The sequence below is a fragment of the Mus caroli genome, chromosome 2, assembly GCF_900094665.2.
Source record: "Mus caroli chromosome 2, CAROLI_EIJ_v1.1, whole genome shotgun sequence".
Lineage (NCBI taxonomy): Eukaryota > Metazoa > Chordata > Mammalia > Rodentia > Muridae > Mus > Mus caroli.
The window spans coordinates 31,002,670-31,027,749 of NC_034571.1; the positions used below are offsets into that span (position 1 = coordinate 31,002,670).

The following is a 25,080-nucleotide window of genomic DNA, read 5'->3' on the forward strand; positions in this document are numbered from 1 at the left end:
TGTAAAATGTTCGTGTGTATACTTTGTTTCTTTTCAACTTGCATTTTGATGAAATATTTCTGCATGCTTTTCTGTCTGAAAGCAACCCTCAGATTGTCAAAAAAGAAAAGAACAAGTAAAAAATCCCTTAGCGGACCTTTGAATGAACTCAAAGGATCTGTTTGGAAGTCAGGTCACCTGTGGCAAGGCAGTTCACCAATCTGAGACACAACTTCTGCACTTGCAAATGCAGAAATTAGATTATATTATCCTTACGTTCTCCTCCTAGTGCCAAAATCTCCAAGAGTACCAAAAAGCTGCAGTTAGAGTAAAGTTACTGGAGTATTAAAAGTTACTAATATCACATATTTGCATCTGATTGAGCTCATTTACATTTTTTAACCTCTGCTACAAAGAGTTCTGCTATTCTGACCCAGCACTGAGGCACGTGTCTATACGTCTGGCACTCAAGAGGCTTAGACAGGGAGTTCACACAATCTGCCTGCCTGGGCTGCATAACAAATTCCTGGCAAACATAGTGAGATCCGCTGCTCCCACTCCCACCCGTACTGAACACTCCCAGCTAAGATTCATCAGCTAAACCCAGCTCCTCCTCCTCTGTAAAATGTCCCTCCATGAACTGAAGCAAAGAGTGGGTTTACTACATCTGAATTAGTGACCAGGACCAGGACCAGGACGCAAAGCATTGCAGGATGGCTGGCATTTGTTTCATGTTCACATGAAACAATTTGAATTGTTCTTTATGACTCACTGTTTCCTGAAATGGCATATCAGAGGTCTTTTATGTGACCTCTTCTGAAATGATAATTGTGTTGCATTTTTTGTAATGTGGGATTGAGATAAAATATTCTCAGTGTTGTACTATTTGATATAGTTTAGCTAGAACTGCCCATATCATCATAGGACTACGTTACCGTACTGATACTTATCCATCTCATATTGGCCAATAGCTAAAACAGAAAACAGTGGAGCTAACACGGGCATGTCAGAAGCAGTATGAGCTGGAGCAGGAACTGGCCTTTTATAAAATTGATGCCAAGTTTGAGCCACTAAATTATTATCCATCAGAGGTAAGTTTATATTTTTTAGTAATCCAAAATTAAAGCCAGGATTGGGGAGGCAGGAACAAGACAAGTGATAGTAATATCAAGGGGATTTTACCATGAATATCTCTGTTACCTTTTTAAATACATATTTGTATTCATATGTGTATCCCATAGCTGTGGATAGTCTAGTCAGTTAATCTAAACTCTACTTGTTAAGTAGAGGGAGTAATCCTTTTGAGACCATTTTAAATTCTAATTCCTTTTCACTATATGAAAAAGAAGAGAATGAATAACATATCTTTTAGCCTCTAGGCAAGTTAGATTAATATAAATGTAAGTATTCTGTGATAAGTTTGCCATTAATAAGGTGAATAATGTCATTTGACTGGAAGTTGCTTCTTAATCCATAAATCTTATTAATATGCTTGCTTTAGTATGCTGAAATTGACAAATACCCAGATGAAAGCCCTTACATTGGCAAATCCAGATACAAGAGAAATATGTTTGCCACGGAGACTTACATTGTCAGCGACGCCCAGGCAGTTCAGATCAGGAAGATGGTGCCAGAAGGAGGACAGTTTAGACACGAGCACACACCCCCGAGAGTCCAAGCACCACCTGATAAACAGTTGGAAGATACGGAAAAAAAAATAAGTGCAGGTAAACAGAGGTACTCTTAAGTTCTTAGAAAAGAAAAGACAGGCTATGACTGCATGGTGGAACATTTGCCTAGCATGTGCAAGGCTCTTTTTCAGTGTCCAGCTCTACAAAAGGTAATGTGTGCACACATATAATATAGTCCTAGTATCTTAAAACAGTGCTAAGAGCGATAAGGCACAGTCCTTCTGATGTTATGAATTATACAAAAAAGATTAATTAGAGTTTTATGAACAGAGTTTAATAGAGATAGAAGCCATCATAAGTAAGACATAGCTTTGTTCTGCAATGGAACACCTTAACTGGGTGGAGTTCATTGCAAAGAAAGAAAGTAGTAAAAGTTCTAGAAGTCAACATTTTTTCATTTGTGAATGTGAGAATTGTTTTTAAATTTGCAGCACAAACTCGACTGTCAGAACTACACCATGAAATAGAAACAGCAGAACAAAAAGTATTACGGGCTACTCAAGAATTTAAACAACTGGAAGAAGCTATACAACAAAAAAAGGTATGTGAATCATGCCGGAGAAATCACTGCTAATGTGGGCTTGCTTCCTACCTGTAAAACTGCAGTAGTGCTGGCGCTTGCCTTTAATCCCAGCACTCAGAAGGAAGAGGCAGGAGGAACTCTGAATTTGAGGCCAGCTTGGTCTATAGAGTGAGTTCCAGACCAGCCAGGGATATTCAGCCATATAAATCATTTTGAAATTAATTATTGGATTAGTGTAGAGTAGAATATGGTTACAGTATTTCATTCATAATGATATCCTGTTAATATTTCATAAAATATGTAGAAATAAATTACTTAAAAAATCGAGGTGTGGTGGCACATGACAGGCAGGCGAGTATCTGAGTTTGAGGCCAGTCTGGTCTATAGAGCAAGCTCCAGGACAGCCAAGGCTACACAGAGAAACATTGTCTTGAGAAACCCTGTCTCAAAAAACCCAAACCAACCAACCAAACAATATATTACTTATGAGAGTAATTACTGCTCTTCCAGAGGACCAGAGTTTGGTTTTGGTTTTTTGTTTGGCTCTGTTTTGTTTTGTTTTGTTTGTTTTCTATTGTTTTTTTTTTTTTTTTTAAGTTACTGTGTCAACCCTCAGAACTCACTGGTAGACTATCTCCATATTTAAACTGTAGTACAGCAATTCGTAAAATGTCTCAAGTCACACAGTCTTGGTTCTACGACCTCCTAATATGACATTGAGGAAGACGCCTGATTTTCTGTGACGTTATTGTCCTACATGTAGAACTGCAGCAGTGATAGAGCACACTGTTAATCCCAGCACACGGGAGTAAGAGGCAGGCTGATTTCTGTGAGTTCTGAGGTCAGCCTGGTCCAAATAGTGAGTTCTAGGCCATCCAAGGATACATAGCAAGACCCTATCTCAAAAATAAATATAATAAATTGCGGTGGTATCTTTCTACCTTACATGTTTCAAGGATTACAAGGTATGCAATTTAGAGTCATACCTCCTGCATATCCATGCATCAAGTCAGCCATTCTACTGCTGTGATGATGACAGCTTTAACTGCACTTGTCACCACATTCCTAATGTTCATAAGCTTTTAGAGGTAGGGTTTCTACCTATAATTAGCATAAAACTACAAACTGCATAGAGACTGCCTAGCTGTCTTAGCTGCTTTTCAGTTGCTGTGACAAATCACCATGACCAAGGCACTTTATAAAAGAACCTGTCTAATTTGGGAACTCACAGTTCTAGAGAGTTAGAATCTATGACCTTGTGGCAGGGTGCATGGCAGCAGGCAGGCAGACAGGCATGGCACTGGAGTAGTAGCTGGGAGATCACAACACAAGGCAGAAAGACCTAACTGGGAATGACTTGGGCTTTTGAAACTTCTGAGCCTGTAACACCTGCAACAATGCCAAACCTCTTAAATCTTCGAAAACAACTGGAGACCAAGTATTCAAATATATAAGCATGTGGGAACAATTTCCATTCAAACCACAACACTAGACAATTACCACATCTCTTATTTTAAAAGTCTTCTATAACAGAGTATTTTTGAAGTTATAGGTGCTAGCTTCATAAATTGTTGTTGCTCTTCTTTATTAATTATGTGCTGGGGGCTGGGGATAATTAGATTTCAGAAGCAGAGAAAGACCTTCTTCTCAAGCAGTTGAGTGGTAGACTACAACATCTAAACAAATTACGCCAGGAAGCTCTGGACCTAGAAATACAGATGGAAAAGCAAAGAAAAGAAATTGCCGAAAAGCATGAAGAGATCAATACCGTGCAGCTAGCCACAGACAGCCTGGATTCCAAAGACCCAAAACATGTAAGTAAAATGGGAAATCTTGATTAGTTCCACGGAGACTGCGACTTTATATCTGTGTATAGATAGTATTTGCCTTACCATTTTAATAGCAGAATTCTTTCTATAAGTTTTCATTTGCTATACAGATTTAAGTTAGAAAAAAATATTCATATACAAATACTTATATGTGTATAATTATTTGCATATGAATACATATAATTAGAAAGATATGAATGTATTCATATCAAACATTTATATCCAAAACGGAACCACCTAGTCTTGAACAAATTGGTTTTCAATAAATGAAGGCTACATGACACACTATTTGGGGGGCGTGGCTGATTTTTGTTGTATTCTAGAGCAAGAGAAACTTTCTTCAGGGAACTCTGTAAATTGGTCTCCTAAAGACAGGAAATGCTGAAGCAAGGTCAGAGGACTTCTGTACCTCTTTAAGTTTTCATGCAGATAATCCACAGATGTTGTTTGCTGGTTCTATTTATTTTGTCCTTAAAAAGAAAACATTTCTCTGGAGTTTGCCATGCTGTGTTGTGAAACAAAGATGAGTGAATGATAGGGTTAGGCTCTTGTCTCTTTCTGTCAATCTATACTCTAGTAAATCTTACTAATGATGTATATTTTAGCCCCTGTTCTGAAATAAGGTAAAACTATTTCCTTTATAATTTACTGTCACAGGTGGAATTGTAAAGTTATAATAAAAAAATGAAGATCTCTGGACTAACAGGAATCAGGATGTAATGTGATAAGGACAGTGCACTAGAAATGCTTTAAGTACTTGTCAGATTTCTCTTTAAACATCAGTTCTATATGTTTGTATGTAAGTATGTATGTACCTATAAATAGAGGCCATGTAATTTTGACAAGGATAAACTAATTGTCGTAGGTATAAAATATCTTCAAAAAAGAAGCCTAAGCCTTGATATTCTAACTGAAAGTATTATTTGTGTGTGTGCATGTGTGTAGTGTACATTTGTATGTGCACATAGCATCATGTGTATGTGGAGGGTAGAGGTCAATGTCCATTGGCATCCTCACTTGCTTTCTGTTTATATATTCATTCATTCATTCATTTACTCATTTTTGAGACAGGATCTCTTATTGAATCTGAAGCCAATTAATTGAGCTAGGTCAGGAGCTTCAGCCGTTGGCTTTTGTCCCCTCCACCTAACCCGCACTGGGGTGCTATGGTCTTGCTCTGTGCCTGCCTTACAGGAGGGCTGAACATCGAGATTCAGCTCTTAGGCTTACATGCCCACCTCCCCAGGTTATTCTCAAGAATTTTTGTCAGATGAAAAATCAGATTTTTAAGTCCTGTAATGTATATCAGTCAGTAGTATCTTACTATATTGTATTTACATATTAAGTCCTCAATCTGTGAAAGGGTTGCCATGACAATAGAAAACCATATCCCCCGGAAGGCAAGAATGAAGCAGCTTGCTGGTCCTGAGTCAGATTAAAGCCACAATTGTGTTTGCTACAGCAAATGACCATGGCATTCTAGGCATAAGGGGAAATTAAGTTTCCCTGTATTTCTGAGCCGTATCACATAGAGGAAAGGGCTAAAGAGACCTTTTGTTTTGTTGTTGTTTTGGTTTGGTCTTTCTTTGAGACAAGGTTTCTTTGTGTAGCCTTGGCTGTCCTGGAACTCAGATCCATCTCCCTCTCCAGTACTGGGATTAAAGATGTACCATCACCTCCCTGTTTTTTGTGTGTTCTTTTGTTGTTGTTGTTGTTGTTGTGAGGGACGTGCCTCAGACAGGCTTCTCTGTGTAGTCTTGAGGGTTGTAGGTAGGTAAGGCACACCGACCAAACTCCAGTCCTGATACCACAGCACAGTTCTCAAGGTTTCCACTAGCACAGGGTAGAACTGTGACTTAGGGAAACTAAATTACTTGCCCCCTCAGCACTCTTAGGAAGGGATGGAGCCCTTGCTTAAGTTATTACAACAACCCTCTCCTTACACAAGGATTTTTAAAATCCAAAAATGAAAAATGAAATCTTAGCTCAGAACCAAGCCTATTCAGTTTTTTAAAAATACATAAACATTTTATTAGGTTTCAAAAGGGGAAATGGCGTTTAAAAGTCGAATCCCGCTTTAGTTACCAAGTTTTCCCAGCTAGAGGAACAATTATCACCTGCAAACACAATGCAGATCTGTCCTGCTTTCCTAGAGGGAATTAGAGTGATCTTTCAGCCTTTGGGTGTGATTGGCCCTCGGGAGCTTCCTGTGTTTTGATTTAAAGTTGCAGGCGGGGCGTGACCACAGAGACTGCTGGTGACTGGACTAGCTCGCTGTCACTCATGCTTGACTAGGACCATAGTTTGAGGTGCTGGGAAGTTACTTGGGCACGGAGGCTCGTGCCAAGATGTGGCTGTCAGAGAGGGAAGTGCACATGAATTTGAAGACAGACTTAGAAAGCTTTGCGCAGTCTGTTTTTGTTCTCCACGGCTCAGTCATAACAGGAAAGATTCGGAGTTAAGGTATGGTCATTCCTTTGTGCATAAAGAAAGGGCTTGGAAGGAGGAGGAGCCAGATCTGTAAGTTCCTGTTTGTTTTCACAGTAACTCTTTTGTGAGCTCCACGCTGCAGAAAAACCGCAGGAATGGCTGTGGCACCGCGTGTTTAAGGCATAGCAGTGACATCTTCTGAACCACATGCTTGCCCTGCGTATATTAACGGCGAATTTTAAGATGTTGATTAAGAGGACAGTAGAATTTTTGTTCATTTTTGAGCCACAAAAGTGTTTGGTGTACTATTAGGATATAAACTTTTACCTACCTACAGTAACTGTTGTAGGAAAGATTTAAGATGGGTATTTGGGGAATGGGAAAAGGTGATTCGAACATCCTGTCAAATCTACCACCTGTAAAATAAAAGCTGGCCTAGAAGGTGGCGGTGGCCACTCATTTGCTCCCCATTTGAGAGGGGTACCTTCTCAAACAAAGCACTTTCTTGTAGAAGCTAACATGTCTTAGGCTTGAAAACCATAGCACTTGTTGCTCGGGCTCTAACTGTTCTCCTAATGAGTTTTTCCTCAGTTATTGTTCTATTCTTCTGATCCTCTTGGATAAGGTTGGAGTCTTGGGAGCCTTGAGGGGAAGGGTGGAATTAGCAGGAAGGCAAATGCCTCTCTTGGGAATTATTTTGTCTCCAAATGAACTGTTGCCTAAGGAAACCAGTCAAGACATTTGATTGACCTGAGATTCAGGCTTACATTTCTGAAGTGGAAGGTTAGACTAGATCATTGGCTCTCTGTTTTCCCCAGCACACCTCGGGGAGATAATACATTCCTCTCACTTAGCAGTGGATCCATGATACCATAATTGTCAGGGCGCAGGGGCAAGAGGGTGTGTGAGCCAGAGCGCGGATAGTGTAAGGAGTATGCCTCCCAGGACCCTACAACTGAATACCTGCTGGGATAAATGATTTTTGAGCTTCCTCTCCATTCCCAGATAATTATATCTAAGAACAAAATGTTTGAATGAATAGGAGATAGAAAATAAATTTGAATCCCATGTGTTTATTAATCAGAAGTCTCCATTTCCCCCAAGCCTCCCTGAGAAACATTTTAAAAGTATAATTAAATGCTATTTTTTCAAATTAAAAAGACTTTAGTTATTTACTATAAAACTCCCAACCTAAAATTTATGTAAATTTTAAAAATCTATAAGTAAAATCTCTTAGAGTCCTTATACAGAAATATAATGCCTATTTATACTTTGGAATTCTCTTTGGATGTTTCCTGTAAATATACTGTCAGTATAACCAGTGTTCTGAAAACCTTTTAAAAAAAAAGACATATTTTAATGCTATGCATAAAACACTGAAATTTCTATATTGTGCCCTTGAAAAATGGCTTATCCTCCCTGATCGGCTCTGTTTTCTCATCTCATCTCAGCTCACCCTAAGGTTAAACAAGAACCATCTATATGGAAGTTCTAAAGGGCCTAACTCAGAGCAGATGAAATTGTCACACTTTATTTTCAATACTGGTTTTTAAAATGTTGCTAAGGATTATTATTTTCAATAGTTTTAAAATTTTGGGTTGTACTGATTATTTTTTTCCCTGAAATTCAGTCCCACATGAAAGCCCAGAAGAGGGGTAAAGAACAGCAGCTTGACATTATGAACAGACAGTACACACAACTCGAAAGCCGCCTGGACGAGATACTTTGTAGAATTGCTAAAGAGACTGAAGAGATCAAGGACCTTGAACAGCAGCTTACAGATGGTGAGAACTTAAGTGTGATTTCCGGTGAATAGCTTCAGGGTACACAGAAGATGCTCATACAGACAGTCCAAGACTTGGCTGGATACAGTTCAGCTCTTTTTAGTGTTCGATGGGGAATTTTGGCTGAACATATCCAAAAACACTTAGTAAAATTTCAAGTATTTTGTATTATTGTGGTTTGTTACGGTGATGACGAGTGAATCAGGCTTCAGTAGGGAAGAAGTCAGACTGATCAGGAAAAGCTTGGTCAGTGATTGTCTTCTGTGGCATACAGTCCTTTCAGGAGCTCGGTGACGTTAGGAAGCTCATTGTGAGTTATAGAAGGTGTATAGAAAGAAGGCAAATTTAAAATAGCGTTTTCAGAGGAGAGGAAGAGGGGAATAAATCAGGTGTGTGACGGAGCCTGAGCTCCGTGTAAGGAAAGGTTCCATCCCCCATCATCAGGCTGTGTCACCTTCAGTTTGTCTCTGCCTTGATAAATAGTTGTTGAGAGAGGCTTTTTAAAGTTTTCATAAAAGTATCCTGTAAAATAGCATGTGTCAGCATACACTTTTTCAGTACTTAACTAAAAATGTATGTGTTTGGTTGTTATGCCTGAAGTATGTCTATGTACCATGCGCATGCCGTGCCCATGGAATCTGTAAGAGAATGTTGGATCCCCTGGAACTGAAGTTACAGACCGATGTGAACCTCCATGACAAGAAGCCAGTTATTCTTAACTGATGAGCCATCTTTCCAGTCCCTATGATACCTTTTTACCCTTCAGGGTATATATATTTATGTTGCCAGTCTGAGATTCGTGTGAGTCTTATATATTGAGTGGTCTTGTATTGTGTATTCAGGAAGAACTCATAGTTTTATTATAATTTATTTTTCTTTCTTTCTTTCTTTCTTTCTTTCTTTCTTTCTTTCTGGTTTTTTTTTTTTTTTGAGACACAGTTTCTCTATGTATCCTTGGCTATCCTGGAACTTGCTCTGTAACCCAGGCTGGCCTTAAACCACAGAGATCCACTTTCCTCTGCCTCCCAAGTGCTGGGATCAAAGGTGGGTAGTACTACCACCCAGCAATGCCTTTTTTCCTATTTTAGAAGAAATTAAATTTTACAAGCATTATTCAGGCATTCTGTAAATATTTGTCATAAATATGCTTGTCTTATTTATGCATACTTGTACAATATTCCTGTATTATAGGAAATATATTATCCTATTTTCAAAAATTAGATATATAAGAAACTTAGACTTTCACTGTGGGCTAATAACCAATCACTGATGAGACAAAATACTTCCAAACTACAGATTACCCCTCTGTTTTTATCATACATAAGGCCAGATAGCAGCAAACGAAGCTCTGAAGAAGGATTTAGAAGGTGTCATCAGTGGATTGCAAGAGTACCTTGGAACCATCAAAGGCCAGGCAACTCAGGCCCAGAGTGAGTGCAGGAAGCTACAGGATGAGAAAGAGACATTGCTGCAGAGACTGACAGAAGTCCAGCAGGAGAAGGAGGAACTCGAAATTGTTGCCATGGATGCAGAAAATATGAGGAAGGTATGACTTGCTTTTCTGCTTTTTGAGCTTGGGAAGTAAATGATGTATGTCAAATTCACTTAGAAATGGGTCATCAAATAACTGAAGAATATGAACGTGTGTCTACCCAAAATGCTGTATCAAATGTTTATGTTGGGTTCATGCAGCAAAATTATAGGAATACCATGGTTCATCTTACTGTTATTACTTGATAACTGACATTATTTACAGCTAATAGAACACAAGTTACGTTACGCCTTTCATCTGTTGCCCATCCTCATTGCTTTGAGGATTTCCCTATGTTGTTTTAGATAGAATCTTACTATGTAGCTCAGGCTGGCCTTGAACTGGTGACTCTCCTGCTTCCACTGCCTGAGTTCACCACACCAGCAGGAAATGTAGTAGTTTGTCAGATTTCATGTTTGTCAATCTGCTGAATTTTAAAAGGTGTCTTCTCTTCCAACTTTATATTACGAAAAACTCACATTTGCGGGAATATTGAAAAAGTGGCGAAGTTCTTCAGCCTCCTTAGATTAATAAATACTTTAGTCTGGCCCTTATAAACATATCCCTTTTGTTTGTGCTCAGAAAGTCTCAGACATCACCCTTCCATCCGTCTGTTCTCAGTTTCCAGTGTCACTGCAATGAATGCATTATTACACCTAGGAAAACTCAGGCTCCTTCCCAAGGCTCATCTAACCATCACAACACCTTCTGATTGTTAGAAGGATCTCCACGATGTCTTTTATAGTGGTGTGTGTGTGTGTGTGTGTGTGTGTGGTTTAGACTGGTGTGCCTTTGGATTGCTCTTCCTTCTGTATTTTTGCCTGATGGTTTCTCTGTGCTGTTGTACTTTGTTCCTCCATGCTCCCTATAAAGCAGTATCTCTTTTTAACTTTATTTTCTCCAGACATTGGAGCAGTTCCACACCACACCTTTTATTTGTTCTTTATGGTTCTGATTTCCTCAGCCTAGTGGATTCCTATTCATAGAATTCTTTGACCATTTTTTTTTTTGTACTGGACTATCTTTCTTTTGTTAATGATTTGCAAGATCTTTATATTTTGGATGTTAATCCTTTATTGAATCCATGCAATACTTTATTTCATGAAGCAGTGTCAAGTGGTCCTTGAAAAACTAAATGGAAGTTACCCAGGATCTTTGTGTTTATCCAGAGTAGTTTGAGCTAATTCTTTCATACCTAAATAAATAGGTGGGAATTATATGTGCACATCTGAAGGTGTGTCAGTATGAGAATTCAGCTGTGAAAGTGTTTGTCTTTCTTAGTGCTGACTAGATTGTTGTAAGCCTTCAGTCCACTGTGCCATTTTTTTTTATTGTTTTTGGTTTTGTTTTTTTGTTTTTCGAGACAGGGTTTCTCTGTGTAGCCCTGGCTGTCCTGGAACTCACTCTGTAGACCAGGCTGGCCTCCAACTCAGAAATCCACCTTCCTCTGCCTCCTGAGTGCTGGGATTAAAGGCGTGCGCCACCACGCCCGGCTCCAGTGTGCCATCTTTAGAATGCCAGTGCTTTCATGTTCTTTTGTTAAGGGAACACACTATGGTTTAATCAGGAAAATGTGGGCTTTGCAGTCAGAGATCTGGGTCCATAACTTACCTCCTTTTTCTAGCTGCACAGGGCTGTGATCCCCGAGACGGCTCTCCAGTTGCTTACTATAAACTGTAACGTCCAGGGCTATTATCCGATGAACCAGTGAATGGAAAAACACCAAGTCCAGGGAAGGACAGGCCTTACTTACACTTACTATTCTCCTTTTTTATAAATGTTTTCCCACTCCTGTCTTCCTCATATACTTTCAGACTAGAGTGTCACGGAGATAATTACTTTGGAAAGCAACATGTTGGTAACTTGGTGAATTTTCAGGTGCCATTTAGTAGAAGAGCTTGTATTTCAACTTGGATATGCCAGCCTGACCCTGCATCCTGTTGTTCATAAAGTCTGTCTGTGCTGGGCAGTAGCAGTTGGCCAGCATTTGGTGCTCAGGTTAGTTACAGTGGCTTGCAGATGCTTATGCAGCACTCAGGACGCTGCATTTCAACATGCTGAATCTTTGCAGGAGCTTGCAGAGCTAGAAAGTGCCCTCCAGGAACAGCATGAGGTGAATGCATCCCTACAGCAAGCCCAGGGAGATCTCAGCGCCTATGAAACTGAGCTAGAGACTCAGCTAAAACTAAAAGACGCTGAAACCAGCCAGCTCAAGCAAGAGTTGGAAAAACTCCTAAGGCGTACTCAGGTAAGTAGGAACATATGCCAAATACAAACCAAGCAGCCTGTGCTGTCTGTCCCTCTTTTGAGATAGCATCTCACTATATAATGTAGCCCAGGCTGGCCTAGAATTTATGGAAATCACCCTGCCTCAGCTTTGTAGTGCTGGGGTTACAAACATGGGCCACCACACCTGGCATTGTCTTAATATCAGATATTTTTAATATAATGGATATGGATTGATGGAACATATAAAGGAGCATATTTTGGGAGTCTGACGTTCTGAAATCAAACAAGAGCCCTGTGTAAAATGTGGCCAGATTGTTTCATGGCTCCACGCACCCCAGCCTGGTTTAGACAGCAGATGCTGGGGACAATGGGCATGAATGCCTTGGTAAGTTAGGGTTTGATAGGCCTAGGGTTCCTTTCTCAGAATAGCTTTAAGAGCTTCTATTTAAGTTGACTTTAGATTTTAGTTTGCTGTTTCCTTTTATGATTGGTTGCAAGATCACTCGTTTGTTATACTTGTAAATTAAAGAAAATAATATTCACCCAATAAGTATTGGCCTTTGAGGATCTGCCCTGAGGAGTTAGTAGTCCAGCGAGTTAAACAGGTGAGAGAGAGGCGGGGGGTGGTGGGTCCTGAATGAGCCAGTCGTGCATAACCACCTTTAGAAAGGATGCCTCATTAGGGCATGGGGGCGAGTGGGAGTGAAAGGGATAGAAAGGGAAGGTGGGTGACCTTGACAAACGGTTAGAGAGGGCACTGTACTGCAAGATCTTCAGATGTCAGGGCAAAGAAAGTGCAGAAAGAAGATAAAAGTTAAGTAGCAGGGTGAAAGTGGGCAACGTAGCCTGTCCTTCATCGGAGTGTGGTCAGCAGTTAGGAGCACCTGACCTCTCTCCTAAGGCCCCAGGCTGGATCCCAGCACCCACAGAGTGGCTCACAACCATCAAAACCCCAGTTCCAGAGTTTTCCACGTCCTCTTCTGGCCTCTGCAGACACAGACATCCTTGCCAGCAAACACAGACACACAAAATGATAAATGGAAAGGCACATGCTCTAGAGTGTCTGTGTGACTAGGAAAGGAACCAAGAATAGGTCTGTGCTGTAGTGATTAATGTTATTGTTATGTTCTTGTCTTGCCAAGTGTCAGTATTGTGTTTTTCAAGAGCACTACATTTTATAAAACCCTTGACAGGATCAGAGTAGCAAAAAGCAGCTGGTTAGGGGAAAGAATTTTTTTCTTTTTTTAATAGCAGCAAATAAAATTTCTAAATGTCATCTCTTTAGAATGAACTCTTTTTTTTTTTTTTTTTTTTGGTTTTCCCAAGCTACTTTGAGTGATGGTCTTTTGTACTTGGTGACAGGCTTTTTCTCTCCCTCAGTGATGCAGATAATAGGTCAGATTAGACCTTACTAAAAGTAGATAAAGGCAGGTTTATTAGAGGCAGCTCTCAGGTGGGTTCTCTGATCTCACAGGTAGAGGTCAGTGAAGTCATTCATCCAGGCTAAAGCAAGAAGCTAGGATTGTGTCCATACGTGGTCAAACACTGAGCCCCTGGGCAGGCACTCTTGAGTGGGTTGCCAGAAACAGAGAGACAAGAAGTAATATGGCATGTTAGTTGTTAGCCCAGAGCTTTTTCTGTGTGGGTGGGGCTAGGAGAGGAAGGGCAGATGGTATTTCCCAGCTTGTGCAAGGAGGGTAGTGAACAGGGGTTCCAGCCTAACACTTGACTTTTAGGTAAGTCTTGGCGGAAACGTTTTAAGAACCTTGATGTTCAGTTATTGAAAGCCGTACTCTACCCTTAATTACCAGAACTGAGCTTCAAACCACCTAGAAAATATAGAGCATAAAGAATCTAGTTTCTTGGATCGTTACACTTTAGTTATAGGAAACCCTTTGCAAAGCTTGTTGGATGCAGACTCCATAGATATTCTGACCTGTCAGATCTGAGACAGAGACTGGTCATCTGCTGTTTTTGCTTTATTTTGTTGTTTTTTTTTTTTCCTTCTTCCCCCTCTCCTGCTTTCCTTCTTCCTTTTCTTCTTTTTCCTTCCTTCCTTCCTTCCTTCCTTCCTCCCTCCCTCCCTCCCTCCCTCCCTCCCTCCCTCTATATCTTTCACTCTCTTCCTCTCTGAGATCAGGTCTCATTTTTGTAGCTCAGGCCAACCTCTCCCTCCTCCTGCCTCAGCCTCCCAAGAGCTGGGAATACAGAAATGTACCACTGTGCCAGGCTTCATCTGCATGTTCCAAAAATATGTGTATGAGTGTTGCCTGCAGGTATGTCTGTGTACCACATGAGTATTTTTTGGTAACCTGCAGAGGCCAGCAGGTGTCTAATCCCTTGGACCTGGGGTTATAGATTGCTGTGAGCCACTATGTGGGTTCTAGAAATGGAACCCAGGACCTCTGGAAGAGCAACTAGTGTTCTTCACCACTGAGCCATCTCTCTAGCCCCCTCATTTTTAATAGATATGTGAAATTATTTTGATACAGGTATTTGAGGACCACAGTTACTGTTAAAGGTGGGTGCTGGGGACGACCCTAAAGACTCTGATGGGTATCCAGGCTGAGCAAATTCTGATATGCATTCATTATTAAGTAGTAATAGTCAGAAGGGCATGTAGAAAATGATCTTGGATGTGTACGTTTCAGAGTATAAATTTAGAACTATAGCAATGCAAATGTGTATTTGCTGTTTTGGAATGTGAACTTTGTGACTGTTTTGCACTTTGATACTTTGCTTTCTCTGATGATAGTTAGAGCAATCGGTGCTTCAAACAGAACTGGAGAAGGAGAGAAAATCCCTCAGGGATGCCCTGGGCAAAGCCCAGTCCTCAGAAGAGAAACAACAGGAGAACAACGAGCTCCGTACACAGCTGAAGCAGCTGCAGGTAAAGATCTGTGCTTGTGGAACACCCTTAAGATGGTGATGGCTTTACTCTGGCACTTAGCAGCTTGGGTTTCTAGGTGAAAATGAACTCTGGGTGCAATTTCTTTGGAACATTTGCCCCTAAGTGCTGGGATTTAGGGCGTATACCTCCACACCTGACCTTTTCTTTTTCTTTCTTTTTAAAAAAGATTTCTTAATTATCGGCAGTTCTCACAGTCTTCTCAGTAAAGATGCTATTAAAACTGTAATCAGTTTTTCATCTTTGTGTGAGATTATATAGATCCCTATGTCTTAGTAGATTATTAATTTTTATTTTTACTATGAAAATTTAAAATGACCACAAAACCAGAATAATCCCTTTGGTCCATTTCCTGATTTATTCAGTTATTAACATTGTCTCATTTTAGTTTACCTTTTTCTTTAAAATATTTTAAAGAAAAATTCAAATTGGGAGTAGTGGCTCCTGCCTTTAATCCAGAATTCTCTAGGCAGAGGCAGGTGGATTTCTGTGAGTTCAAGGCTAGCCTGGTCTACATAGTGAGTTCCAGGATAGTAGAGCTACATAGTGAGATCTTGTCTCAAAAAAAAAGTCCAATATATTTTCACCTAGAAATACTTACTGTGCAACTTTTACTGAAAAGAACTAAAATCAAGTCTTCAGGGGTGCCTTCATCTAAGATATAAGCTGAAGTCAACTTTCCAAACCTGGTCCTTTCCATGGTCTGCCTTAGTTAGAACTAGATCCTACTTGGCCTCCTGGCCTCCTGATGTAGAGTATAACTTATTTGCACTCTTGTCTTTCTTAAAAGTCAGTTTGTTAAAGTGAACTCATGATAGCATAAGAAAGAGATAGTTCCTATTGTGTAACAAACTTATCCTGGGAAGACACAACACATGTCTACTCACTCTAAATAGGGATGAGTATACAGACCAAAGGATGAATACCACCAAAGTCCAACTTGGTGGTCAAGTGCATTGTATATTGGGATTACTTTCAGGAATATGGGTGAGGGATTGCTTAATAGGAGCAGAAATGACTCAAAGACAGCTGTATTACCAAAGCCTACCCCAGCACAGGTCACACTGTACAGCCTGCCGACAGCTCTTTCCAGGTGACTCAGGTGGCCTAAACCCCTTCCAGGCAGCTGTTCTGGTCAAAAGGGACATCTTTGCAGCTTAGCTCTGCTCTCTCACAGAGAGGGGCCTAGTGAATCTGGTCAGTTTCAGGGACTTCCCAAAGCTATTTCAAGTTCTTTACGTTCCTACATAAGGAACTTGCCTGAAGGATGGAGTGTTTCCATCTAGGGAAACTATTAATACAAAACTTGCTAAGAACCAAAGTCATTTGCTCAGTGTTTTGGTTGCTCTCTCATTGCTCTTTGCTAATTCTCTGTGTATATTTGGCACAGCCTGAATCACAACCCTCAATTGATATGTTGTTTCAGGTCCAACTCTTGTACAGATTTTACATGTACTGTATCTTGCTTCAAATTATGAAGATAGTAGAATCTATTTTTCTAGCTAATTAGTAGGTTGACTGGTCTTGAGTGAGATCACGAATGGCCAGGATTAAGCAGTACAGATGTCCTTTAATTTATGATGGGGTTATGTCCTGACAAACCCACTGCAAGTTGAAAATATCATGTCTCAAATGCATTTACTATACCTAACCTGAAGATGACACTGTAACCTAATTATCTTTAATATGCTTATAATAAATACATTTTGAAGGGACTGTGGCCAGGGAGAACTGGCAAATATGGCTCTGGCAGGCTTTGTTTTTCTCCCCCATTCCCTTTGCCTTGCTAAAAAAAAAAACCCAAAAAACATTAGATTGCGTTCCTAAAGCTAGCCATCAAGGTTTACTCCCTTATTTGGTTATTTCCTCCTCCTGAGGCTGACCACCAAGGCCCAGCAATCAAAGTACTGAAGGTCAGCAACTAAAAGCCCCCTTAGGGAGCTGGAGAGATGACTAGGTGGTTAAAGATACTGGCTGTTCTTCCAGGGGTCTTGAGTTCAATTTCCTAGCAACTACATGGTGGCTCATAACCATCCATACTGGAATATGGCATCCTCTTCTGGCATGCAGGCATACATGCAGGTAGAGAATTTATATACATTAGGAAGGAAGAAAGGAACCCTTAAAAGCCCCCTTTGGGTCACCTAACATGCCCAATTAAAATATACTACCACATTGGAGCCTATTCTAACACAGACTACCACTTTTCTCTACTTAAAAATTACACCTGCAAGGTCATTTGCTGCTATTTTCCTGCTTGTATCAGAAAGTAGCCACTTTAATTTTCTTCCCCCACTTAGTAAAGGCTCTCTTTGTGAACGGGTGTTTGGGTGTGGTTTGTGCCTAATCAGGGCCCGAAGGGGAACCCCACTGTGTGTGGGAGTCTTCTTCACATTTATTATAGTAAGTAAAAATTACCTTAAAACACAAAGCTTATTTTATAATAAAATACTGACTCTCAGTATTTCATCAGAAACATGATGGTACACAAAAACACAAGAAAGATTGTAAAGACCATGGCATCTCTGTGCTCTGTAGAGTGGTTGTTTGTCTACGAGCTGGAGCTTCTTGTGGTTCTCTCACAGCACAGAGTATGGTTTCTTCTGAAAGTTGAAAGGCTGCTAGGTAGGGAGGACAGTTGTCCAGAGAAAGCTGTCTCAGGGTACTGGGGAGTCAGTCTACGCATGAGACCTCTAAATGCCATAGGCCCTTAAAAATGGGCGTGCCGTTGTAGGTGCTGCATTGGAGCTAACAGTGCTGCACTGGATTTGCAGGAGAGTGACCCTGAGGTCGTTAGGGACATTCAAGGGAGTAGCATTATCACTTAGGATATATAAACGATTTTCTTTATACTGGGATGTTTTAGCAATTCTTTGTATTTGAAGGAGGCATCATATGGGTTTCATTCTGTAGCCAAGATATGTTTATGCGTATGTTAGTAATGAATTCATTTGCTGGCAGATAACTCATCCTTTCCATTTTCCCTCTACACACAGGATGACAACAGCGTGTTAAAGAAGCAGCTGAAAGAGTTTCAGAATCACCTTAACCATGTGGTTGATGGTCTGATTCACCCAGAGGAAGTAGCAGCTCGTGTAGACGAGCTAAGGAAAAGGTTGAAACTAGGAGCTGGGGAAATGAGGTAAGGGGAAACAGGACCCCGAGTTAGCATTAACTTTCCCTCTTCAGAGCTGTGGCTGGGACCAGCCACGAGCCTGTCCTGCTCGGGCTCTGTAATACTGACTAATGTTTCTGAAAGGCTGTGATGCAAGATTGCTTAATTCTAATAATGGCGTTAAGGTATCTAAGTGTCTCTTGAAAGTACATGGTGTGTGATCAGAAAGAAGGGCCACATTATAGACTTTGGGCAGAGAACCAGTACAAAGCAGGATAGTGTCAAGTTTATGGACACTCATCCTTAGCCTGTGTCTGCAGAATGGCCCAGTGATTCGCTATAATGGTTTCCACTGATACCAGTCCCTTCACACAATGCTCTCTCCTCATAATGTTAGCATGAACATGTTTGCGTCAAATTTATACCTTCTTGTTTTTTCTCCATAGAATCCATAGTCCTTCAGATGTCTTAGGGAAAAGTCTTGCTGACCTACAGAAACAGTTCAGTGAAATCCTTGCACGATCCCAGTGGGAAAAAGAGGAAGCCCAAGTTAGAGAGAGGAAACTCCATGAAGAAATGGCTCTCCAGCAAGAGAAACTGACGAATGGTCAAGAGGAGTTCAGGCAGGCCTGTGAAAGAGCACTTGAAGCCAGAGTAAGAAAGGGCAGAGACTGCGGAGGGAGGCCTTCAGCAAATGTTTGCAGCATGCAAATCAGCTTACCCGTTATTATTTTCACTCACAGTACGTTTCAGTACTGTGTAAAGTCTAATGCTGAATATGGCTATTGATGTCAAAGCAGGGCCTATTTGTAACACTGGTTTCCTTGTTACAGTGCAAGTGAGAGAGATTTTATAATGAGCAGAAAAATAATAACCACATTTGCTAAAGTATAGTGTTGTGCCAGAATCTGTTTGTTTTTAACCTACTGATGTTCATATTAAGGCAAGCATTCAAATCCCAGAGAACAAGATAAAAACATCTTTGGTCACTATTTAGTACAAAACCTTGTTATGTTCCCTAGTAAGGAAATGATAGCTTTACAGCACTCTTATTTTGCTAAGACATATAGATATGTACATATGTATGTATGCATGCATGTATGTATTTATAAATATGTGTGTTTATATGTGTATGTTTACATACATGTTTGTGTGTATATGTACATAATACACACACACACACACACAGAGGCACAAGCCTTAAATCCCAGCACTCAGGATATGCAGGTGGGAGCATAGTTTAAAGCTAGCTTGGTCTGTATATCAAGAGCTTTTCTCAAAAAAAAAAAAAAAAAGAAAAAAAGTTCTTAATTGTATTTCCTCACAGATTAAGTTTGATAAAAGACAACATAATGCAAGAATTCAGCAATTAGAAAATGAAATTCACTATTTGCAAGAGAACCTAAAAAGTATGGAAAAAATCCAAGGCCTTACAGACCTTCAGCTTCAGGAAGCAGATGAAGAGAAGGAAAGAATTCTGGCCCAACTCCAGGAGTTAGAGAAAAAGGTGAGAAGCCTAGAAAAGTAAGGGACCTGTTTCCCAGATCTTTCCTGGTGACAGGGTCAGAGGTGGAGCCCACACTCAGCTGTCTGTGTTGCCTGCACAGTGCTGAGCAGGACCTCACAGCTGGGTACTTGTTACTCAGTCGTGGACCTGAGACTGTAGAGGGAAATGAGACTTGGAAATGGGAGACCCAGCTTTAGGGTCATTTAGGTGATAGTTAACAAATGATAACAGAATGGCTTACCACCTGGGTACATTCATGGGAGCTACTTTGACACTCTTCACCTCACTTTGTAATACCTTGGCCTCTCTAGTGGCATTTTCTCAATCTTCCTCTACTTACCCCACTGTCATCTCCTGAGTCACATTCAGAAATTTCACTCTGTGCTTCTGAAAGCACAGACTGCAGCATGTTGTTCTAATTCCAGCCCTGTCTTTCTGGCCCCCACATGTGAATGCTTTTCCAGCCTCCTTGAGCTTCTGATTCATCGACCTCTAGCTTTTCAGTTTCTGCTTTCCTTCTTGTCCAGCCTAAAGTCCACAGCCAGTTACTGAGTCTTTTTTCACCCATAAGTAGCTTCAAGTTCCTTGTCTTTCTTCTGTCTCACTTCCCTACAAAACTTAGATCCCTACTTTCTTGGGGTCTGCGTGCCTTGGGGTGGGGGGGAGTAGAGTATCAGTCTCTAGCACAATGACTAGTCTCATTACAGTCTCACTGTCCCATTTCACATGGCGTCAGTCTATGCCAGTAAGCTCACCTCACCCCACTGTGAGGGGGGCCTCCTCCTTCTCATCTGCCCTCCCTCTCCTCATTGCCTCAGCAAGTGATCTACCCTCTAGGAACCTTTAGTCACCCAAGTCCTGTTGACTTCCACCACCCTTGTCTAGCCATCCTCCTCCTGGACAGTTGCTGTGCCTACCTAGCTGATTTCCCAATTCTACACATGACACAAATCCACAGAGCAATCAACCTACCTTCGTAAAATGGAAAATGGTTGGAGTCAGACCCTCCTTGTTTTCCAACCTCTACTATTAAAGAGCAAACTTCTTAAGCCTAAGAACATTTGGATTTGTCCATTTTGATTTGGATTTGTCCATACCCTCAAAAATGACAAGGTCTTCACTATCACTTATCCAGGATCTCATATAGTTATTTTAAAGGTTTGCCCATCTATTATGCTACTAACAAATAAGGTTGAGTTTTGGGAGGTTGTTTGCTTAAGTTTATTCTTCTCTGTGTGTGTGTATATATGTGTGTATGTATATATGTATGCATGTATGTATGTATTTATTTTTATGTGTAGGGGTGTTTTGTTTGTGTCTATGCTATGTATCATGTGTGTTCCTGGTGCCTGCCAAGTCCAGAAGAGGGTGTTGGATTCCCAGGAACTTGAGTTACAGGGTTTAAGCTACCATGTGAGCTTTAGGAATCCAACTTGGGTCCTCTGGAACAGTATCAGTGCTCTTAACCTCTCCCGAGTTATCGCTCCAGCTCAACATTCTTAACTAAGAAAAACATTATTTAAAAGGGTTTATGTGTAGGGAGCTGGGGAGATGACTCAGCTGTTAGGAGCAGTGCTGACAACCATGAGGACCAGAGTTCCGAGTCTGGCAACCTGCACAGCAAACCGGAATCAATCATACACCTGCAGTCTGAGCTGTGAAGAACGCTGACACAAGAGGATGCTTGCACTTGCTGGCTCCATCCCAGCTCAGAAAACACACGCCCTAAGCAAGATTCTGTTTCAAAGGGCTCAGGGACCCAGCGGGAAATGATCGGGAAGGACATATGATACCCTCTTCTGCCTCTACATCTGCACACATGTGTACACACACACACACACACACACACACACACAACTTGTTTTAAATCTCTGGTGAAGTTAATGTTCAGTGACTATTTATGAAGCTCCTGGTATGCATCAGGTACTATTCTAGACATGTGCTGCATCAGGGGACAGAGCCTGGCTCTCTTGGAGCTTACACCTTAATTTACTGCTTTTAAGTGATTTCTTTTATTTCATTTATGATTCTTTTATTTTAGAAGAAGCGTGAAGATGCCAGATCTCAGGAGCAGTTTCTTGGTTTAGATAAAGAACTGAAGAGTCTAAAGAAAGCAGTGGCTGCTTCTGATAAACTAGCTGCAGCTGAGCTCACCATTGCCAAAGACCAGCTCAAGTCCCTGCACGGAACTGTTGTGAGAATTAATCAGGAGCGAGCAGAGGTCAGTACCTAGGTCGGTCAGGATGTGCTCATCAGGACTATCTCAGAATGAAGAAGCGTGCGTTACTGATCCTTGGTGCAAACTTTGGTCACCTTACAAGCCACTGTGACACTGTTTGCTTTTCTGTTGGTTTGGTTTGATTTTTCAAGACAGAGTTTCTCTGTGTAGTCCTGGAACTTACTGTGTAGACCAGGCTGGCCTCAAACTCACAAAGATATGCCTGCCTCTGCCTCCTGAGGGCTGGGATTAAAGGTGTGTACTACCACTGCTCAGTCTGTCTGCTTTTCTTAAGAACCGGTGGTTACATTCCATCATAACTCCTAAGAATCTATTTGGAGCCATCAAATGAATATTAAAGGATAACCGTCTCCTTGGAGAAGTTACTGCCACATACATGCTGGGATTCCAGCTTTGAAGGCTTGCCATTCAGTCTCTCTGAACCTCAAATTGTTTTCTTCTCCTCTTCTTCCTCCTCCTTTCTTTTCTCCTTCTTTTTCTGCTTTTCTCCTCTTCTTCCTCTTCCTCTTTCTCTTCCTTCTCCTCTTCCTCCTCCTCCTCCTCTTCTTCTGCTACTTATTTGCTTGCTTTTTTTTTTTTTTTTTTTTAAGATAGGATTTCTCTGTGTAGCCTTGACTATCCTGGAAGTAGCTATGTAGACCAGGTTGGCCTGGAACTGACAGGGATCCACTAGCCTCTGCCTCTCAAGTTCTGTGTTTAGGGGTGTGTGCCACCATGCTCATCTTGAGCCTTAAAATGTTTATTTTGTGTATATATTTGAAATCCTACTGTACAGGCTGTTAGTGCTCTGTGCAGTAATGGTGATGATGCTAAGTAGGACACAGATTTTAATGAGCTTGAGATAGTAGATTATAGTAGGACAAATGATGAATGAGACCCCAGAAAGACATCCATGGCAGGCTAGGATAATGAAGAGGGAGTCTTTATTCCTCTTGCAAAACCCTCCACTTGCCCCAGGGTGGATCAGGCTTTGCACCACATGTGAAGGCGTAAGCCTGGCTGGTTATAGGATGGGGGCAGGGGATCACTCTGAGAGGAAGGAGGACTGGAGATGAGCATTTGTGACAGCAGCACCCTTCTCACGATCTGTCCATAGGAGTTGCAGGAGGCAGAGAGGTTCAGCAGAGAGGCCATGCAAGCAGCCAAGGACCTGACCAGAGCAGAGGCAGAGATCGAGCTCCTGCAGCACCTTCTCAGAGAGAGAGAGGGCCAGGTCAGTGCTGGTACCCAAGGCGGCCTCTGGCTAGCTCCTCTGGGTTGCTAAGACTGAGCACTGCAGGCGATTGCTCAAAGCACCGAAGTACATCCAGTAGGCAGCACTTTAGCCTCGCCTGCTCAGTGCCATGAAAATGAAAGGGGTAAGATGGTTTCCTCATTGGTAAAAAGTAAAAAAAAGAAGATAGGCTTCTTAGTTACATGGGTAAATGCAACTGAGCGTGCTCATTGACACTTCGTGTATGGTTTTTTAATAGTTCCGAGATGAGATGGAAAATGCAGATTTAGGTGCTAAAGGAGCAAACTCCCAGCTGCTAGAGATTGAGGCACTGAACGAGGCCATGGCGAAGCAAAGGGCTGAGATCACAAGACTCCGGGATGTATTAAACCTCACGGGGGCAGGTAAAGTACTGTTGGGCTTTGATTCGGGATGGTGCTGTCATTATAAAACTCAAGTGCCTTCTCCTGCCTGTAGAGAAAAGCACTTGGCTGAAGGAAATCAACTCCATGCCTGATCTAGAGAGTCATGCCTTTCCTGATAAGTTAAAGAATTTAAAAAGCATTTTAGAGTGTGGTACTAGGGGATTTGATTTTAGCAAGACAAAGTGTTTATACATCTGTTAACTTTCTGCAAATTACTTTATAATTGATGGGCAGAAAGATGTTTTCTTGGTGTTCAACAAAAAAAATAATTACCCAAGGGCAGGCTGGAAGACAGCTTTGGAGACATGATAGATTCTGTTGGCTCTCCTGAAGTCTCTTTTCTGTATTGGGAGAGAAAGGAAGTCTGTGACTGCGTGGCAGCTTCATACAGTGGCTTTCCTTTCCAGGTAAAAAAGGAGGCATTGAGAACGTGTTAGAGGAAATCGCTGAGCTCCGGCATGCCGTCTCTGCTCAGAACGAGTACATCAGCAGCATGGCAGATCCTTTCAGAAGACAAGGCTGGTGGTACTTTATGCCACCAGCACCATCCTCAAAAGTAGGAACCCTCCTAGCAACATTGCTAGAAGGATATACTGAATTTTTCTCCTTCCCCAAATTTGTTAGCAGGTGCTGAAACACTTCTCTGCTGAGACATACACTTAGGTTCTTCGGTGTTGTGTGTTATTTGAGATGTAAAAATTGAGCTATCCCACAGAAAATAGAGCTTGCCTTTTTATGGCCAGTGTCAAGAAGTAGATAAAAGGTTAGGATGACCTAAGGCCAAAGAGCTGACTGAGAATGACTGTAGACTGTAGAGAATGACTGCAGAGGTGTGGACAGGATAATGGGTACCTAGGTTTCATTTCCTTCTTAAAACAATCCTTGGGTGTTCACCAGTCTAGGCCAGTGCTAGGCTGTATTAGAGTGCTGTGATGGTGGATACAGCCCTGCTCTTGGAGCTCTTGGGCCATGTGAGTGTAATTACAGAACAGTGACATTCTGTGACAGCAGGCTTGCCCTGTGTGTGTGCTCTAGGTGCAGAGAGGTTAGTTTCAGGGATTCTTCTCGTGAGCAAGTTCAGGAAGGAAGTGGAATAGATGAGACTGTGAGCTGAGCAGTGAGTGGGCACCCAGGAGGGTGTTAAGAGGGAGGACACAGTGTGTGTAAAGAGGAAGGTTGCTGTGGCTCTAGTGAGGAACCTTGAGGGTTAGATGGTTTGCCTGGAGGGCTGAAGCATTGGGGCTGTCTTAGTTACTTTCTGCTGTTGTGATAAAGCGTGACCAACACTGCTCAGAGAAGAAAGCGCTTACTTGGGCTCTGATTCCAAAGGATAAAAGTCTGTCGTGGCTGGGAGGCATGGCGGCAGGGACAGACCTGTGAAAGTACACATCTTGAACCACAGATACAGAGAGCACAAACGCACTGGGAATGGTGAAAGGCTTTGAGCCCCCAGGCCTGCCCCCAGCAAGGCCACAGCTCCCCAAACAGCACCACCAGCTAGGGACTGAGTGTTCAAATATAGGAGCCTATGGGGCATCTTCATTAAACCCACAGGGCCATCCTTTACAAGGGGCCGTTCTCTACGTCATGGGGAATGAGATTACGGTGAGTAGACTCAGTAGTTCAGAGAGTGTTCTGGCTGAGCACAGGATAGAGTTACAGCAAGGTGAGCTCTGT

At 41.5% G+C, this 25,080-nt stretch overlaps 1 protein-coding gene across 5 annotated transcripts in view; it reads left to right on the plus strand.

The window, feature by feature from the left end:
• Cntrl (centriolin) overlaps positions 1-25,080 on the plus strand; it is a 68,783-nt gene that overhangs the window by 14,489 nt on the left and 29,214 nt on the right. For 4 of the 5 annotated variants that reach the window (XM_021183767.2, XM_029474141.1, XM_021183758.2 and 1 more), the window contains 15 exons: positions 951-1,070; positions 1,481-1,706; positions 2,102-2,211; positions 3,813-4,007; positions 8,083-8,236; positions 9,562-9,782; positions 11,839-12,015; positions 14,752-14,886; positions 17,901-18,046; positions 18,466-18,673; positions 19,347-19,526; positions 21,568-21,747; positions 22,862-22,978; positions 23,238-23,382; positions 23,811-23,959. In XM_021183767.2, coding sequence (XP_021039426.1) covers positions 951-1,070; positions 1,481-1,706; positions 2,102-2,211; positions 3,813-4,007; positions 8,083-8,236; positions 9,562-9,782; positions 11,839-12,015; positions 14,752-14,886; positions 17,901-18,046; positions 18,466-18,673; positions 19,347-19,526; positions 21,568-21,747; positions 22,862-22,978; positions 23,238-23,382; positions 23,811-23,959 — 2,463 coding nt within the window. The remainder of the gene's footprint in view (positions 1-950; positions 1,071-1,480; positions 1,707-2,101; positions 2,212-3,812; positions 4,008-8,082; positions 8,237-9,561; positions 9,783-11,838; positions 12,016-14,751; positions 14,887-17,900; positions 18,047-18,465; positions 18,674-19,346; positions 19,527-21,567; positions 21,748-22,861; positions 22,979-23,237; positions 23,383-23,810; positions 23,960-25,080) is intronic. The other variant, XM_029474142.1, reaches the window with a different exon arrangement.